The 20,717-nt window shown below is 35.7% G+C and overlaps 1 protein-coding gene across 1 annotated transcript in view; it reads left to right on the forward strand.

Annotated features, from left to right (window-relative positions):
• Positions 1–20,717, forward strand: part of UNC13C (unc-13 homolog C) — a 653,225-nt gene that overhangs the window by 337,362 nt on the left and 295,146 nt on the right. The window contains exons 13-16 of the mRNA XM_015142282.3: positions 3,110–3,266; positions 13,495–13,563; positions 15,184–15,273; positions 19,802–19,930. Of these exons, the coding sequence (XP_014997768.3) occupies positions 3,110–3,266; positions 13,495–13,563; positions 15,184–15,273; positions 19,802–19,930 (445 nt within the window). The remainder of the gene's footprint in view (positions 1–3,109; positions 3,267–13,494; positions 13,564–15,183; positions 15,274–19,801; positions 19,931–20,717) is intronic.

Raw genomic sequence — 20,717 nt, forward strand, 5'->3', positions numbered from 1 at the left:
AACAGTATTCTCTTGTGTATATAACCATATTTTCTTTATTCATTCATCTATTGATAGATACTTAGGTTGATTCTATTCCTTGACTGTTTTGCCTCAATACACATGGGAGTGTGGGAAAAAAAAAAAGAAATGTGATAGCAGAGCTCTAAGAATTTTTAATTTCTGTTTTTAACTAATTTTTTGGTTAAATAAATGATACTGTTTGTGAATTCTTAATAAATATTAATTATAATCAATTCAGTATATAATAGAGTCATAACACTTATCATTTCCTTAAAGTCATTAATAATCTAAATCCAAGGTTAAGTTGCACAAATCATGTAACTCTCATAGCATAAATTTTTATTTGTGATTCTTAAAGATGCACCTTTAAAGATTTAGCCTTTTTTGTTCATCAGTGTTATGACAAAGTGGGTAGCAAGGTGCCTGGTTAAGATCTAAGAAAAGCCACGGTTTTCAGGATCATCATTTATTTTTTGTGAGAGTGCCACTCAGGGCAGCTATTTATGTATGTGTTCAATAATACAAAATTCAGAAATGTCTAGATTCCTTGGTGGCATAGTAAGATATGAGAGCAACATAGCATCACATTATATAGTGAAATTTTCTTTCCTCCATGTATATTTTATCTTTCACTTTTTTCATAAGCTGTGCTTTCTATTTTCAAGTATTTTGTTGTAGTTCAAATGAAACAGGTTTCCTTGAGAGAAATAACAAAATTGGATCCTTTTTTTTTTTTTTTTTTTTTTTTGAGACGGAGTCTTGCTCTGTCACCCAGGCTGGAGTGCAGTGGCCGGATCTCAACTCACTGCAGCCTCCGCCCTCCCGGGTTCACGCCATTCTCCTGCCTCAGCCTCCCGAGTAGCTGGGACTACAGGCGCCCGCCACCTCGCCCGGCTAGTTTTTTGTATTTTTTAGTAGAGACGGGGTTTCACCGTGTTAGCCAGGATGGTCTCGATCTCCTGACCTTGTGATCCGCCCGCCTCGGCCTCCCAAAGTGCTGGGATTACAGGCTTGAGCCACCGCGCCCGGCCCAAAATTGGATCCTTGATGCTTCTGATGGGTGTAAATGATACCATTATTCAAGGTTTAAAAGAAATGATCTTTAAGCATAAAGCTGATATTATTCAATCTGTTCTCACTATTCATCTATTTGCCTAATTAAATCTTGTCTAACAAAGTGCTTAGAAAAGAGATTTGCTTACGGAAGATATTTCTTTCTGAAAAATCATACAAACTGGACTCAAGTCAGAGGTTAAACTGACTTATTCATTCAATGTATAATGAGAGGAGGATGTCTTGCTAATTTACAACTGTGAGAGGCATGCAAATGCAAAAGAACATTTTGGTTAAAATATAGCATTTTAGGAACCAAAATAAGTCGAAGCGGGAATGAGGAAGTAGGGAGACTCCTGCACAGTTGCTTTCTGATGGTGCTAAATTCCACGGAAATTGTACTTTTGGTGTGTACATGCAATATTCAAAGTTGAGTTTACACTTCTTTGTGGCAAATTACATTATATTTTTTAAGACACATTTATTCCACATTATGATCAAACTATTACATTTGGCAATCAACATCGAGGGTGCAAAAAAATGTGCATTAAAAACGTTCACTAGAATGCTTTATACAAAACAGAAACTAAAATAACCTGTTATACAATTAGTCACAAATATAATCCTTGAGGTTTTGTCCCATATACATGAGTATTGTCTAAAACCCATCTTCTCTGACAGCAGCAAGGTCCTGTCACCACTGTGCCTGGCTGAATTCACAACTGCATTGTAACCTGTAGCTTCCTTGTCAGTTCACTGGCTTTCTTCTCCTGCTAATTAAGATCTTCTGCCACTGCCATAGCTACTGCTGCTACTGGAACCACCATGGCCACCTTGGTTTCCTGGTTGGCAGAGTATTGGCCTCCATGACCACAGGAGCCAGAGCTTCCGCCTCCAAAGTTTCCACCCTTCATTCATCCAAAATGTGAAGATTGACTCTTATCATTGCCAAAATTGTTGTAGCTTCCAGTACTTCTGAAACTGCTTCCATTCTTACCAAATCCATGATAGTCATCCCCACTGCCACCATATCCGCTACCACCACAGATGCCAAAAAAGCCATACAACCACTAAAGTTTCCTCCATGACCAAAGTTGTTATTCCTCCAAAACCACCTCCGTGACCACCACCAAAGCTTTTAGGACCCCTTTGACCTCTTCGACTGGGTGAGACACTAGCCATCTCTTGCTCTGACAGGGCTTTTCTTACTTCACAGTAAGAAAATGTGAAGGTAAGAAAAGCCCTGGTAACAACAATTACCTTACTGTGGCCATTCACAGTAAGGTATTTGTGAACGACAGCCTTATTTATGGAGTCATGGTCATCAAAGGTTACAAAAGCAAAACCCCTTTTCTCGCCCCTGTCTCAGTTATGATTTCAATCACTTCAATTTCCCTGTACTGTTCAAAATAATCTCTTGAGTGCTGTCCCTCGGTGTCTTCTTTAATGCCATCCACAAAGATCTTTTTCAAAGTTAAGTGGTTACCTGGTTGGTTACCTGGTCTTTGAGAATCTTCCCTTGAGACAGCTCTCTTTGTTTCCACAACTCTTCCTTTGTGGCCTTGCGTTCATGGCTACATCCACCTCCTCCGCAGTGGCATATGTGACAAACTCAAAGTCCCCGGAGCGTTGGGTGTTTGGGTGTCTCATTACCACACAGCCTGTGAGTGTTCCCCATCACTCCTCAGACTCTCATTAACTTTTTTTTCAAAGCTCAACCCTCTGATGCAGAGTTTCTGCAGCTGTTCAGGCTCTTTCGAAAACTCTGACTTCGACATGACAACAGTGGCAAGGGAGACTTTAACGATGCTTTCTCGGCAGCGTCCATGGGCGAAAAGGGCAAATTACACTCTAATTAAGCCACTTTACATTTGCAAATTAGAAATTTTCAAAAGGCCGAAATTGTTTTTCTTTCAATTAGAGATTGTGCAGTTTTCTCTCCTTTTCATAGATGTAGCTGTGGAATTACTTAATTGCTGATGTTAGAAGCTCCGTTGTTGCATGACTTAATTAATTTCTGTTTAAAAAGCACATTATGTTTTTTGTCTTGCAGGCACTTTTCATGTCTGTCTTCTAAATACATGTGCCCTGGTGTCCCTGCTGTCATGAGCACCTTGCTGGCTAATATAAATGCTTTTTATGCTCACACAACAATTTCAACAAATGTACAGGTTTCTGCTTCAGATCGATTTGCTGCTACCAACTTTGGTGTAAGTATAATCTTTTAAACTTTAAAATTCCTAGTAGCTTATGGGAGTTACATTTCGAGAGACTTTGAACTTAAGATATTCTTGGAATCTTACCGCAGAAAGGACATTTTAGGGAATAGCATAATGGGCTCCAGCTCAAAGTTCATTTGAAAACTTTTTAGTAAATTAACTTTGACATTCAATAGGAATTTTCATTAGATTGAATCTTCATATCTTAAAGGATCTTTTCCAATGAGGGAAAAACATACATTTTATAAGAGAATGCTGGGACTTTATAGGGAATTCTCAACGTATGCGAATTTGGTATTCAACATTTCAGATTCACTGTCTTGTAGATACAGTTCCCTAGTCAGTGTGAGTTTGGCTGCCTTCTCTGGAACATATTAGGCTCCATTTGTACTTCCTATTGGTTCCTTCTGGTACTGATGGATAGTGGCACATCCTCTAAGTAAAACATAGTAGGTGTTTAAGGAGCCTAAGAAAAACAATATGTGCCTAATTAAGGCCGTCCATCTGACATATGCAAAGACATCAAGAATGCATTGAAAAGTAGAAATTCAGGCTGGGCGCAGTGGCTCATGCCTGGAATCCCAGCACTTTGGGAGGCCGAGGCGGGTGGATCACGAGGTCGGGTGATCAAGACCATCCTGGCTAACACAGTGAAACCCCGTCTCTACGAAAAATATAAAAAATTAGCCGGGTGTGGTGGCAGACACCTGTAGTCCCAGCTACTCGGGAGCCTGAGGCAGGAGAATGGAGTGAAGCTGGGAGGCGGAGCTTGCAGCGAACTGAGACTGCGCCACTGCACTCCAGCCTGGGCGACAGAGCAAGACTCTGTCTCATAAAAAAGAAAAAAAAGAAAAAAAAAGAAAAGTAGAAATTCAGGGAATCAAAGGAGCCCCAAGAATTCATCTGTTGCATCCATCATTGTAACTTTCTCTACAAGTATACTGTAACTGAAATTGGCAAGACTGGAAATAGGATGTAAATTAAGAGTATTTCTAGTGAAGTGGTAAGAGTCAAAATTAAAAATTAGTGGAGATGGAGAACAGACGATAGATACCAAAGTTTTTCAGGGCATAAAATCAACAGCCTCAATAGCATTTGGTATGTTTGGGGACATGGACAGGGAGGGAAGAAGAAGATGCCTGGAAATATTCCCAGGTTTTTGGTCAGGGCAAATGGGTAGGCAGTAGCACTGTTCAGTAATCCTGTGAGACAGGTTTTTTGTTCTCTTTTTTTCATGGAGGAAACTAAGATCAATTGTGGGAAAGTGATTTTTCATGGCATCATATTGTTTCCACTGTACTTCCAATTTAGTTCACTGAATATATTTTTGTTACAGAGTATATTGTTTAGAACTCAAATTTTGAGTTACGTGTCATAGAAAAGAAACAGTTGAGTCACAGCAAATAAAAGGGTGAAAAAACAGTAGGGAAAAAGATGTGCTCCTGGGTTTACTCTATTTCTGTCCTTTTCCTCTAAGAGAGAAATGCATGTGAGGTGTGTGAAGTGAATTAGAATAATCAAAGGAAACTAAAATTGCTATTTAATGCCAAATCAAATAAAATGCCAGTAAAGTAGACTACTCTTTGGGTTAGGAGTTACAGAGTTTCTGTTTTTATTGAAATTTAGCAAGTCAGTTTAGTCATAAAAGCCTCAGTTCCTCAACACGTTCAGTGAAAAAGGTAATTCTTACTTTAACATGTTTCTCAAATTTAAAATAATGATAAAATGTGATACAAGATGGCAAGCCAGTTGATAAAAGTTAAAAGTGTCATTGAATAAAATATGAGGATTTTGTCTTTCCTGCCTTACCTACAGTGTAACCTACAGTATCAGCTACTTTTGTTAGACAGATTGACTCTTACAGAAGCTGGAACCAAAGAACGTTCCCTAACCAGCTCAACGAAATCCTGTTGTTACCAAATACCAGACCATAGAACAGTTTTGTTATAAAACCCTCATCTTAGTAACAGCACATGTTGTCTTGGGATTTTTACCTATGATGTAAAACATTCTGTGCTATGAAATTGTTTTGCTTCTAATATTCCGTCTGTGTATACTGTGAAGAATAAGTCAACATCGTGGAACACTGAGCCTTTCTCCCTCTGAGAAAGATGTGTTTAAGTGATTAATATCCACCATAAAAACTACCTGGAGGAAAATTAGATAACATGCTCCTTTTCTTCCTGCTGCCCCAAAGAAGAGAGAGCAGATTGATTTCAGCACATTTTAGTATTTCAGTGGCAATGTAGTTATAACAAACTTCATTTTGTAAATCCAATAACTTATTATAGAATAGGACCAAAAGAAAGAGAAATGTTTCTTCAAACTACGTCATGAAAAGTTGGTGATTTGGTATGTAAATTTGACTATATTTTTCTAGCTATTGAAAATAATGCCATTGGATGAGTAAAATATACTGAAGTATATATCCTGCCTCTACATTGGAGCCTCGGGTTTTTATTCACCTAACTATTAAAGCTGATTCTGTCATCTGGGACTCAATAACAATTATATGCTCCCTTCTTGATCCTTTTCAAAGGTACATAACCCACACATTTTGAGACTCCAAAAAATAAACCAGTGTAAAAAGCTTTCTTACCTATGAGAATTGTAAAACAAGTCTTTAAGAAAACCATTACACATTTAGACCTTTTCATGTATAAATCTTGTTTGAAATCATGATGTAGATGAAACATGTGCAAAAATAAAGTGAAAAGGACAGAACCCTTGGGTGTAGAGAAGAGATGCAAGCAAAGTTTATCCAGGAAACTGGCTGGACCAATTGGATGACAATGATTTTTTTTTTAATGTGATTTTATCTCACCACTGCACTCTAGCCTGGGAGACAGAATGAGACCCTGTCTCTAAAAAAAAAGTGATAGTGTGAAAGATAAGGTAAACGATTTTGGGAAAGGAGTAGTATATAATATCATTAACTGTCATAGAGAGTTCAAGAAAAATGGAGAATTAAATTAACCCACTGAATTTGGCAAGTAGGAGTTCATCAGTCAGTGAAGCAATTGTGGTTGAAGCCTGATTTCATGAAGTTTGTTCAGTGAATGGCATAGAACAAGCTTGTCCAACCCATGGCCTGTGGGCCACATGCAGCCCAGCGTGGCTTTGAATATAGCCCAACACAAATTCGTAAACTTTCTTCAAACATTATGAGACTTATGCATGATATTTTTATTGCTCACCAGCTACCATTAGTGTTAGTGTATTTTATGTGTGGCCTGAGACAATTCTTCTTCTTCCAAAGAAGCCAAAATATTGAATATCGCTGGCATAGAAGCACAGTGATATAAATTAAAGCTCAATTATTCACTAAAATATGATACAGTCATTCAAAATCAGGTTTTTATGGAAGAGGTTCTATAATTGAGCAACACCCATGATATAATGATAAATGAAAAAAGTATGCTAAAAAACTCTCTATGCAATTTAATTCCAACACTGAAAACACACACACACACATACACACACTCACACACACACATACAGGTTTAGAGATGAGACTAGAAGGAAATGTGCTAAAATACCAATGATATAGCCACCTGGTTGGATTATAGCTGACATTTTGTTGGTTTTGTTTTGTATTAATCTTTATACAACAGTCTTTTTGTTATTATTATACCTTAAGTTCTGGGGTACGTGTGCACAACGTGCAGGTTTGTTACATAGGTTTACTTGTGCCATGTTGGTTTGCTACACCCGTCAACTCATCATTTACATTAGGTATTTCTCCTAATGCTATCCCTCCCCCAGTCCCCAACCCCCGACAGGCCCCAGGGTGTGATGTTCCCCTCTCTGTGTCCATGTGCTCTCATTGTTCAACTCCCACTTACGAGTGAGAACATGTGGTGTTTGGTTTTCTCTTCTTGTGTTACTTTGCTGAGAATGATGTCTAAAATTTTTTATAAAATACCTTAAGTCTGTATTAACTTTATAACAAAATTCTGAAAGAAAGGTTGAAATTGGGTGAGGAAATAGACTATTCTTTCAAGGAACTTAAGCGAGAAGATAAAAAGAGAGATTGGGCAAGAGTAAGAAGGTTTTTCCATATAAAAAGAGACTTTCTTTTTATTCTCTGCTTGGGTAGGGATTTTTAAACTATTTAATAAGGTAAATATAAACATGTTTATAGTGTTAGGAAAGGAGTTAGTTGCAAGAGTGAGGTTGCGAATTTCTCAGATGGGAGAATAAGTGACTATAAGTACTATCTCAGAGGAAAGGAAGGAAGTGTAGTCATGAGGGCAGAAGGAGAGGCTAGCCTTTAGCACAAGAAAGGACAAGGTCTGCTCTGAAATTCGAGGAAATAGTGTGAGAGTACTTGCAGAGAACACTAAGCTTTTGATATAGAAGTGAAAAGTTGGGGTAGTTGTACCTTATTTTTAGTCCTTCTTTAAAGTCGTCTGGAAGGCCAAGAATTGCTCATTTACAAAACAAGGGCTGTGAAATGGTTGCAGAGGGGAAGAGGGTGGTAAAAGTTCGGATAAGCTACTGAGGGGAATACAAAAAAGAATGTTTCAGGGACATGTAAAAAAAATTCTTAGTAAAGCTAAAAGTGTCATTTGCTGTTGGGCACTATAAATTTGTTGTCACAATTCTTGTCACTGTGAGACTTTCTTAGGGTGTGTCAGCATTCTGACGCTGATCTATGAGGAGATATAGCTGATTGTTGGATTGACTCTAGGCTGAAATTTTGCAGAAAAGAGGCCATGTGAAGGTAAGGAAATTCATATAAAGATAATGGGGTGAAGGTAAAGTGATTTGCCGTTAGCTCTAGTTTTTGGTAAGTGGAACCATGAGAAGCATGATGGATAGCAAGAGAGAATGAGGGGAGAAGTGGGGAAAGGGACAGAGAAAGTGGAGGAGAGAAAACAGGCAGAGACAGAGGATTGTGGGAGGAACGTATCAATAGCACCTTTCAGTTAACATTTGGAAAGTGAAGTCTCAGGTCCAAAAGGTAACTCAGGGAGTAGATTGTTGAAAATTGATTGTAGAATAGTGGTATGCTACAGCTGGCTGGTACCTGCTCATGAGAACTGATTGGTAAATTTTCAGGAATATTGCAAGCTGGTTGTTAAACACAGCCATCCTTGAAATTGGACATATTAAAAGTATTTACAACATTAAAGTTAGCAAATGCTAAAAATCAAGGCTTTTTGCTTTCAGAGAGCCACTTTACCAGCACATCACTGAGTGTAAATGCTATTTGGAGTCCAGACAAATAACTTTATTAGATAAAGTGTCTCTATGTGTATTGAAGGCACTCATGGGTAGATCAGGAGTTGAAAAGGAACAAAGCTCCATGAGGTGGCAGGCAATCAATATTTTAATTTTGAAGGTGAAATTTCCTAAAGAGGAAATATATTTAGTGAATTATCTTGAAATACAAATATCAAATAAATCAATAGTAAAATTGATATTTTTGAGCTTTTTTTTAACTTGAGTATATACATGCTCAATATATACAACCAAGTATAAGTGATATTTTTATTGACTAATCAACCTTATAATATTTTCTTTCAGGACGTTTTTGGCTACATTTTCTTTGATCACTTCATATGACAAAAAATTGAAATATTATTTTTACATTTTTTTTTTACTTAGCAGAGTTGCCTTTTTTAAATGAACACCTTAGAAGAGTTTGTTTCACTTTCACAATGCCACATGCATTTTAGTAATTTTCACAAAATTTGGGAAAACACCAATTTTTTTTTATATGTGATGTAAAAGCAAAAATTACAGCTGACAAAGTTGAACAGGCAAAGTGAACTTTATTCAAGGCTATTGCAATAGGGGAGAGAGGTCAGAGTTCAGTTAGAGCTCAACTCCACTGAAATGAAAGGCAGGACTAAAATCAGGAGAAAGTAGTGAAGGGTGATAGTGGAGAGGTTGATCAATGGGATGTAACCAGTGCACTGAGTAATTTTGAGTTTGCCATTTTTTCTTCTGTGATTCGGCCATCTTCGTTTGCTAATTACAGCCATGGAAGTTAGGCTCCTATCTTCCCAAGGAGGGTCAGAGGTAGGAGTGCTCTCTCCTTGATGATTACATTTCAAAGGGAAGGCTCCCAAGTCTTTCAGGAAGACATTTTTGGATTATGAAACCAGCAAGAGGCTTTACAAAATATTTCCATGTGAAGGGGCAGAAAAGGAATTTACAATTAAAAGTTTTCTAAATAAAATGCTTTAAGAAAACGGAGGTTGAGACCTAGAGTCAGGAAGAAGCCTGTCTAACCAGGCTGAGGGGAAGTTAAGGATGTCTTCATCAGTGAACAATAACATTTCAATGCTTTTCAAGTTTTCCTGTGAAGGGACTCTTTAAATATACTTTGAATTGGTGAAATGTATTAATTATTTTGTCATTGAAAGCATCATTTTAGTGGTATTCCATAATTGTATGATATTTCTCTTGGTATCAGAGTTAATCTCAAATCAATAAGAGTTGTAAATGTATGTCCAGTATGTTCATATGTCTAAGACTAATTGAATTATTTTAAAATTATCAAAATTGCCTATGCATTACTTCTGTTTGAAAAGTCTTTCTTAATGAATTGCTGTTTTTGGTATGATCTGGAAAACAAAGTATTACAATTTGCTTGTTGTGTTCTGAATTATTTTTATCTTATTCCTGAAAATTTTACAAAAATCTAAGATACCATGAATACATGGCTAGCTCCTCCCAGGGATGCTGAAGCAGGTGAGGGCTGAGGAGCTTAAGCATCATTAGCTTCTGGTTAAATTCATCCCTGCTGTTGAAGCCAGACTTTGAGAAAGAAAGAAAGAAAATAATGAGAGAAGCTGAGAGTGAAGCAGAGGTTATCATACTCCTTCCTTACAAGAGCTTTTGGTTCCACAGTTCCCCAAATCCTAGTGGGAACTTCCTGAACGTGCACAGTCAGGGGAGCAACTGCCTCTTCCCCCTGCCCATGGGCCAAATGCAGTCCACCAACTCACCAACTGGTTTTGTAAGGCCCATAAGCTAAGAATATTTTTTTTAATATTCTCTAATGTTGAAAAAAAATTTTAAAGACTGTTATTTTGTGACACATTAAAACTATCTAAAATTCAAATTTTCACGTCCATAAATCAAGTTTCATTGGAAAACAATCATGCCTATTAGTTTACATATTGTCTCTGGCAGCTACTGTGCTACAGTGTGAGACTGAATACTTGAGACAGGGTTGGTAAAGTAAAAAATATTTCCTAACTAGCCCTTTGTAGACAGTTTGCCAATCCCTGGTCTAGTTATTCTGGTCAACTAATTAAACCAAGTTGGGGTTTTTTTTTGCTTGGATTTATCTTTTATTTATTTTAAAAAATTTATTTAAATTTCTAATTGGATACATAATAGTAGTACATATTTATGGGGTACAAGATAAATTTTGATACATGCATATGATATGTAATGATAAAATCAGAATAACTGGAATATCTGTCATCTCAAGCATTTATCATTTCTTCATGTTGGGAGTTTTCCACTTCCACTCTTTTAGTTATTTTGAAATACACAACCAATTATTGTTAACTATAGTTGCCCTTTGTGTTACCAGACACTGGATCTTATTCTTTCTAACTGTATTTGTGAACCTATTATAATATTTATTATTATTTTTATTATTGATTTGCCCCTACTAGAGATATGTGGACCTTATTTAATAAAAAAACTGAATAATGTGGCAGTTTTAGATATTGTGCCATGTCCCTCGGGGAAACATTTTTTAATCACCCAGTCTTTCGTTATTCCTCAAATCACACCCTACAGACAGTAGGCCTCCTCTGCTCTGCAAAGGCAATCTCACTCTAGTTAAATAGAAATTGTTGTAAATAAAATGAAATTTCAGGCCATCCTGCTGTTTAAAGAATCTCTGTAAAAATTCAATCAGCAGTGTACTTTTAATTTCACATCATCTGATGTTGTTCTGGATTCAGTGACAAGAAGCCCAGCAGTTTTCTTCACAGTTTTCTATTTTCCTTGAACATAAATTTTCCAGCTGGGCACCGAAGACTAGGTAGGGAAACCAAATGTGTGGATTGTATCAGTCAGAATTCTGTTCAACTGCATGAAACAGAAACTCACTAAAATACATTTAACTTAATAAGATTTCCCCCTTTGCTCCCCGACCCATGGAAACTAAGTCCAGAGGTAAGGAGTTTAGAGCTGGTATAACTGCTCAGTATTGTAATATTTTACAAGAGTGGGCAGCAGGGGTAGGATGGATGTAGGCAATCCCTTTTTTTCTCCGTTCATTCTTTCCATTTTCATCTAATGGGCATGAAATAAGTGCTCTATCTTCTGGAGCCTATTAGAGTTTTAGGTGGGAAAAGGGAAGAAGCACAAAGGGCAAAAGTTTAAAAGTCTGAAAGGTATACCTAACAAAGAATTATACAGCAAACACTAATGTAACAAACACTATCTGCCAAGCACTCTTTTTCAATATTTCAAAACAGTAAGTCGTTGGTGGTATGGTAGCTGGATCTATTTTATTTAATAAGCTGTCTACATCTCATTGGCCAAACCATGTCATGTGGTCATCCTCGGAGGAAAAGAGCTCTGAGAAGGTGAGCATTTCATATGGGCACATTTGACTTATGATATTCTTTTAGTAAGAAGCAGTGGAAGAATGGATATTGGGCAGACAACCAGCACCATTTGCCCCAGTGAGTATGAGGGCCAATGATTTGGGCCATAGTATGGTTGATCAGTCACTTCAACCGTCTTGATGATTTGTGCCAATCACAGAGATAAGATGAGGCATCTAGAGATGTGGTACGAATCACCCTCACTTTAACCATCTGAATGATTAACTTTACTGTGGCCTAAACTAATTATTTTAGTGGTTCTTCTCTTTTTCTATCTGGATTGAGGGCCACCAACCCAAATGAATGGAAGTTGGAGAGTTAAGAAAGACTGCATAGCTTGCCTCATCCCCTGGGAAGGTATAATGGAGAGTGGTAGAGAAAGATCTAAGACGTTCAACTCATCTGTATTTTCTGTAGCTTTGTTGGGATAAAGGGTCTTAACCTGCCTAACAAGATTACACGCTTCTGGAAGGCAGGACTCATTTCTCAGGCTCCTCTATTGCCTCCACAGAGGTTAACACAGAGATGATACTCAAACTTTCTTCACTGATGTATAAATCTGATGATGGCAGTTCATTCAGAAAACTGGAGTTTCAGCTTAGGAACAATTTACCACCTCCTGTTAATATTCAGCTCACTCCATCAAGATCAGTGACTTATATACCCCATAAATCCACCTCCTATGTGAAACTACTGGGAAAAGTTTTCATTTTTGTCAATATCCTCCAAAGTGCAATTTGGTGTTTACAGAATATTAATGTTGGCAGGGATGTTTTATGTCATTTAATCTTACCTCTCCCATTTTTTTTTTTTATTTTTGATGAGAAAACTGCAATTCAGAATAGTGGAGTGTCTACCTCTAAGGTTTGCATGTGTGACTTTTGTGTTTTGATTTTGTTTTTATTTAATCCATCCAACTTTAACCATACACTTAATAAGAGAAAAACTCTTTATTCTCACCATCTTCAAATACTTCTGTGAAGAGGAAAGTTCAACACTGATACTGCATCAAGTGGAAGCACCGGCAGTTTTTTGGCTGCATTTTTATACTAATTTTAGCACTAAATCATACACAGCCTTTAAAAGCAATTGATCCTTTCAGATTATAAAGTCTACATTTGCTTCCAAAAAGAAAATTTTTTTGAAATTGGTTTTGACAAAAACAACACCTGCTCCCACTTCCGTAGGAGGGAGAAGTGTAAAAAACTGTAATATATTGTCTGGAGAAGGGGCATGAAGTACAGGAATAAAAACAAGAATGGGTTGCATTTTCTTTTGCTGATACATTGTATTGTTGTGAATTATTACACATAGAGAAATGTACTGGCAATTTATTTGTCTGATCTCTTTCTACCAAATGCAAGTCTCTAGATACTTTGTTAGAACAATTACACATTTCTCATTCATCATAGAGAGGAAGTATGACTTATTGAAAAGAACATGAATTTGGTATCAAAGAGACCTGAGTTTGAGTCACTGCTATGCCACATAGTAACTTTATGATCTTGGACAAGTCATTAATATATCTGATCCTTCCTTTCTATAAAATAGAGACAAAACTCAGAATTATTATGAGGCCTCTAGAGTGGTCATTTATTTCCATTCTCCTATTTTGTGTTTGCTTTGTACAGAGGGAAAAATTCATAAAACTACTGGACCAGTTGCATAACTCTCTGAGGATTGATCTGTCAAAGTATAGGGTATGTAGAAATTTACTTGCATAAAAGAAAACTGCTGTGTTTGGTTTAGATAATTTCTTGCTATATAAAAATCACCCATCATGGAATAGAAAAATAAAAATATTGATCTCAGGTGCTGTCACCCTTAGAAATAATCCATTAGGTCTCCTTTGTTGTTCAGATTCTTTACCCTACGTAGACTACAACAATACTCTGTGTGTGTGTGTGCGCGCACATGCAGCTTTAATTTTGTAATTTCTAAAATAGCCATCAGATTCAATGACCCTCAGCTAATTCATGAAGTAGACTATGGCCCAGTCCTCATTCTGAAAGCTCATCGTTTGTTAGTGAAATATTCCGCTGATACTTCCTCAATTTCTGAGCTTCCTACTTAATTTACTGCTTCATTCTCTTTCCTCCTGGATTAGGGTACCAAGAGTACCATGTGCTCTTGCAAAGTTGTACAGAATTCATTGTCAACAATTCTACATATCACCTCCTGGGGAAACACATACACATACCACAAATACATTCATGTATATATGTGATAAATATACACACATATAATTTTAGTTACAAAATATTTTAGTTACAAAAATTTAGTTACAAATTTTAGTTACAAAATGTCTATGATGATAACTAATACATGCTCTTATATCTTACATTCTTTAACAATTTATCCTATACATCTTTTCTTATTTGAACTTATCTATCTCCCATGCATTCATTTTTTATTAGTCTCTTATTGACAGATACTTTAATTGCATATTTATGGAAGTTATAATACCAAATTTAATTTGGTATTATTTCATGTTGGTCATTTCATGTTGGGTCTGGGGCCAACATAATGAGAAGAGGACAACCATTAAGCTATTGGGAGAGATTTTTGGGGGCAACAAGGGCCTGAAGTCACCTCATCATAGGCACACTAACCCTGTTCAAGTTCATGAATATCTCGTAATTAGCTGTGGGTTTCCTAATGGCTCTTTAGAAAAGCATGTTAATATGTGGAATTGACCAAAGTAAAAATTCTTTCTTAGTTCAAACATTTAATAATTATAACTTTTCATTCCTTCAAATTATGAACATCTGTATTTTCAAATGATACTTCTCATCAAACCTTGCTAAAAGAAACCTTTTGTTAAAATCCATAGTGTTTCAGGAAAGACTATATGATGCAAACTTATTTTTTTAACTTTTAAAGTTTTTTGTGACTAAAAGTAAATGCAGCACATGTATAATTTCTGAAGTATTTTTTATAAAAATACTTATCTTGAGAAAATCATGAAAAATTTTTCCTATGTATGCTACAGTTCTTCCTTTTAGTAGCAAGACTATTTTAGAAGCAAGCATTAATAACATCATAACATTTTAATAATGATATTGTTTTGCATTTATTGCATTGTAACTATAAATAGAAGAGTGCAGCTTTCCAAAAGTATAAAAATATAATATTTCCAAATTGTTTATATTCTATAATGTTTTATGATTAAAATGTTTTAAGAATACTTTAGGGGTATTTTTAAAATTGTATACAGTTTACTTTCCATTTTCTTTTATGAGAAGCTAATTTTAGTTTATTTTCCCACTGGAGATTTACTACTGACGACCTTATCCATTTTCTGTTTCCTGATTAACCAGGAAAACTTTCCTGCAAGCAATACTGAAAGACTGCAAGACCTGAAATCAACTGTTGACCTGCTAACAAGTATCACCTTTTTTAGGATGAAGGTATCTCATTTTATTTCTGTCACTGTTTTGGTGTGACATAGAATACATTCATCCCCTGGTAAAGTCTTGCTTTACCCTCCTCTTGATCAAGTACTGTGTCAACCCCATGGATTAAGCTGTACTATCTTTGACTGAGCTCAATGAATCTTCCAATATAAGGTATAGTGAAGAAGAGGTTATCCTAGACATTTAAAATACTCTGATACATTTGGCTCTAATTTAGTTCTCAGTTAAATCTGTCTTAGATAAAGCTCTCTAGTAAGTGGATGTGGCACTTAAAAAATTTCCAAAGAATGTTAAATTGAAATGGAGTTCACTTCTAATTTTAGTTTTAACTTAGATGTTTTGCTGACTTTTTTGCTACAAGAAAGTGGCTGACTCTTTTAAGTTTACCACAATTGTGGCAACTTCCATTTTCAGCACTAGGAATGTCTGTGTAGGAATATATTTGATCACCTATCTATTGGTATCATTGGCTAGGCCCTACAAACCAGGCATTTCTTAGATATATCATTTCTGCTTTAATTGCAAGTTCTCTGCAGTCATAGTTCTGGCCTGCAGTGCAACTTATGTAAAGCATTTTCAGAAACTACTTGCCAGGCTATGGGCTAAAATACATGCTCTTTGAAAGAGAGTATTACGATGCTTATTCAGAAAATTCCTAAATAGAGACAATTTTTTTTCTTTGCATTTGCCCATAATTTTTTTCACTAGAACCTCTAAAAGTGGCATTTTGTAATGAAAGAGAGACACGAAGGGAAACCATACTATATCAGTGCTCATTTAGATTCTTTAAAGTTGAATTAAAATTCATTTGGTTTAAAATCAGGCTAACTAGGTGACTAGGATAAATAGAATTTACATCAATTCTAATCTACTGTCAGTAGCTACTGGAACAATGTGCAGATAATGATGGCGAGACCCAATCAAGTTGACTTAGATTGACAGGTGACATCTGCCATTGACACTGAGGAGTGAGGAATGGGAGTGAGGGTGGGGCGTGCCAGCACAGTGCTACCCATCTGCCATGCCTCCTTGATTAAAAACACTATCTCCTTAAACTTGTAACTACTCTTCCCCAACCCTCACTACCAGCTGATGACTTCGCTTCCTATTTCAATGAAAAAAAAATAGGAGGAAAGAAAGAGGAGCATCCTCAAGCTCCAATCACACACTCTCACCACCTACCCCAGTAGGTACTTCCTTGTATGTGTCCACATATTCTTTCTTTTTTACTATTGATGAGCCATCTGTTTTCTTAGAAAATGTGGTCTCTTCTACTTGTGCAATTGATTTTGTCTTCTCTTGTGCACTAAAATACTGGTCCAGCAATCCTCTCCATTTTCCTGAATTGTCAGCTTTCCCCTATGTACGTGCTATTGATTTTACAGTCTTCAAAATACCACTTGGTTTCACTTTCTTCTATAGCTACTACCCCAGTTCATTTCCCTTAATAGCAAAACTCCTTGAAATAGTCATCTATACATTTCCTTCCAGTTAATTTCCTTATATTATCCTTTGAACAAATTTTCTTCTCCTGTTATCCTTTTTTCTCATTGCAGAGAGTAAAAATCACTCTTTTGTTGCACAGTCCTATTAGTTTTGATAAATGTGTAGTTATATAACCACCAGAGCAATAAGATATAGAACAGTTCCATGAGCCTACACAATTCCCTTGTGCTACACCATTGTTGTCAACCCTTCTCCCACATGCTGGTAACCACTGATTTGTTCTTTGCCTATAGCTTTGCCTTTCCTAGAACATCATGTAAATGAAATTGTACACAATGTACCATAACACAACAGAGATTCATTGGTGTTGAGTGTATCAACAATCCACTACTGTTAATTGCTAAGTAGTAATTCTTTGTTATATATGTACTACCAATTTATCCATTCCCTCACTGACAGATATCTGAATTATTTCCAATTTTGGTTTATTACAAATAAAACTATTTTAAATAAGCATGGGATTATAGTTGTAAACATACATTTTTATGTTCCTTGGGTTAAATCCTCAGCAGCAGCGTGTGAGAGTCCCAATTCTTCTACATCCTCTAGCAAAACTCTTGGGATTTTCCATGTTATGTATGTATGTTTGTATGTATGTATGTATGTATGTATGTATTCTAGTAGAAGTGATGTTGCATTATCTTAATGTATTAATTTTATTTGTCTAAAAATTAATAATATTGAGAATTTTGGGGGGTTGACTTGCTATCTGAATATCTTCTTTTGTGAAGAATGTTGAAATTTTTACCCATATTTGTTAGCTGGCTTTCTTACTATTAAGGGCAATTTAATTTTAATTATTTTAAATTGATAGATCAAATTGCATGTATTTATTGTGTACAACATATTGTTTTAAAATATATATACATTGCAGGATGGCTAAATCTAGCTAATTAACATATGCATTACCTCACAAAGTTATCATTTTTGTGAGGAGAATATTTAAAATCTACTTTCTTGCATTTTTCAAGAATACAATAGTCTTGAGTTTTGAGAGTTTTTATATGTTTTGGATACATTTTTTTTTTTGGCAGATATGTGATTTGCTATTATTTTTGCCTTGTTTGTGCCTTATCTTTTAATTGTCTTAAAAATATATTATATAGCAAGTTTTAAATTTTGGTCTACTTTATCATTTTTTTTTTCTAATTATGGATAATACTCTTGGTTAAACCAACATCACAAAGAGGTTTTTTGGTGTGTTTCTTCTGAAAGATTGGTTTTACCTTTTATATTTGGGCATATGTTTTATTTAGAATTTTGGGGATTTTTTTGGTGGTTGTTTTTGTTTGGTATAAGGTATAAAGTGTGAATCAAGGATAACATTTTACATATTTATGTTTAAGAGTTCCAGCAGCATTTATTAGACAGATTTTCCTTTCTCCATTAAATTGTTTTTGGTATTATTATAAAAAATTAAATTGACCATATATGTATGGGTCTATTTCTGAACTCTCTATACTGTTCAATTGTTTGTACATCCACCACTACCATCCTATCTTGATTACTGTGACCTCATAGCAAATCATAAAAAAAAAGATAATGTGCATCCCACCTCGTTTCTTTATTTTTCACAGTTGTATAGGTGATTATCATTCTTTCTAGGATTTTAATTGAGATTTCATTTCATCTATAGATCAATCTGGAGAGAACTGACATTTTAACAATATTAAAACTTCAACTCTGTACTTAGTTTTTGACCACACTGCAATCAGACTTTTACTCTCTCACTTCCCAAAAATAATTTGTCAACATCGCATGTTATATTTCCCGCCTATACCATTAGTTCTTGTGGGGGTGGGTGGGGGCTCTCTACTGCTTTATTCTTTCTCATTTGTCTGTTGTCACAGATTTAGAATTATGTAAGATTTAACCGGATTTATTTCTTGGACCTCTTCTCCTCACTATCCATACTCAACCAGTGTTGTTTCTTTACATTCTTCTGTAAGATAATAATTTCCAAATTTATATCTCTAACCAGAACTTTTCCACAACTGTAGATTCATTTTTCCAAATACCTTCTTGAAATTCATGTATATGCCTAATAGGCTTCTTAAACTGTTCAGAATTGAGCTCCTGAGCTCCCATCCACAGTTTTTCCCATTTAAATTGAAGTCACCTCCCTTATAACAGTTGCTCAGGCTAAAATACCGGGGACAACTGGAGTCAGTTCTCACACAAGTCATCCAGTCTGTCAGGAAATCCTGTTCGCTCTTTTTTTCTAAAATTTACCGGAATATGATTTCTTCTAATAATTTATAATCCTACCACCTTGATCAAGCATCATCTTCTCTAGACTAAATTTTAACATTATTCTCATAATTGGTCTTTCTATTTTTTTCATAGCCCACTTTAAGGCAGCATAAGGGAGCCTTATAAAGATAGTTATTTTGCTAAAATTAGGCCATTTTGCTCTTATGCTTAAACTATCCAATTCCTTCCCACCTCACTAAAAGCTAAGATTCTTATAATCGTCTATATGTAGTTTCCCCTTGTTCTCACCCTACATCTTCGTTTACCATTGCTGTTTATTGTATTCGGTCTATTCCATTGAAACACTTCCTATCCTTCTTCTGTTTTACTTTTCAACATGCATCATCATGTAATATATCTTATATATTTATTTTGTTTATTATCTACTTGAACTTAAGCCCATGAGGAAAGGGATTTTTATTTCTATCGTTCATTGCTGTATCACCATTATCTGACATATAGGAAGAGATAAATATTTGTTGAGTGATGGAATGGAATGAAATCAAAGAATGCATGAACACTATTAACTGGTCATGTTAAGTATTTTTATTTGAGTGTTTATAACCATTATCATTTTCAATAAGTTTTTATATCAGAAAGTTGAAATGTTTACACATTTAAAACCACATGGTAAGATGACACTTACTGAACATAGAAAAATCAACTAAAAGTCTTTATTGAATATACATTTGAGTAGTTTATACTAGATTACAATGTGTTATTGTTGCATTTGAGAAAATAAGCATCTGTCTTTATCTGTCAGGTTCTGGAGCTGCAAAGCCCCCCAAAAGCAAGCATGGTGGTGAAAGACTGTGTAAGGGCTTGCCTGGATTCTACATACAAGTATATTTTTGACAATTGCCATGAACTCTACTCCCAGCTAATAGACCCGGTAAGAAAATATGTATGTCTTTTATAATCCCCACTTTTGTTTCTAATATCTGTTTCAATACATTTAGCATGAGAGTAAATAGAAAAGTATGTTCATTTAATTTCATATTAACTGCAAATTTGAAAATTTCCATATCTTTCCTTCACATTTGAATATCACCTTCGCATACATGAACTAATTCACTCCTTCCAATAACTTTATGTATTAAAGGCACATATTGTTTAAGGTTTTAGCTGAAGAATCAGTTTCAGAAGAATGAAGAGATTTTCTCAAGGTCACACAGTGGGTAGGTGAAAGATTTGGGACTACACATTAGGATTCCAACTCCCGTTTCTATGTTCTTCCCCTAACTCACACTGCCTCCCATATCATTTTATTTCATTTATTTAATTTTTGAGAAGGAGTCTCACTCTGTCACCCAGGCTGGAGTGCAGTGGTGCAATCTCAGCTCACTGCAACTTCTGCTTCCTGGGTTCAAGCAGTTCTTCTGCCTCAGGCTCCCCAGTTGCTGGGATTACAGACATGAGCCACCATGCCCAGTTAATTTTTTTTTTTATTTTTAGTAGATGCGGGGTTTCTCCATGTTAGCCAGGCTGGTCTCGAACTTCTGACCTCAGGTGATGTACCCGCCTCAGCCTCCCAAAGTGCTGGGATTACAGGCATGAGTCACCACACCTGGCCTATGTGTTAATTTATTAAGAAATATTTCAAAAACACAATTTAAATCAAAACCACAATGAGATACAATCTCACACCAGTAGTAATGGCTATTATTATTATTTTTATT

This window comes from Macaca mulatta, chromosome 7 (assembly GCF_049350105.2).
Source record: "Macaca mulatta isolate MMU2019108-1 chromosome 7, T2T-MMU8v2.0, whole genome shotgun sequence".
NCBI classification, from domain to species: domain Eukaryota; kingdom Metazoa; phylum Chordata; class Mammalia; order Primates; family Cercopithecidae; genus Macaca; species Macaca mulatta.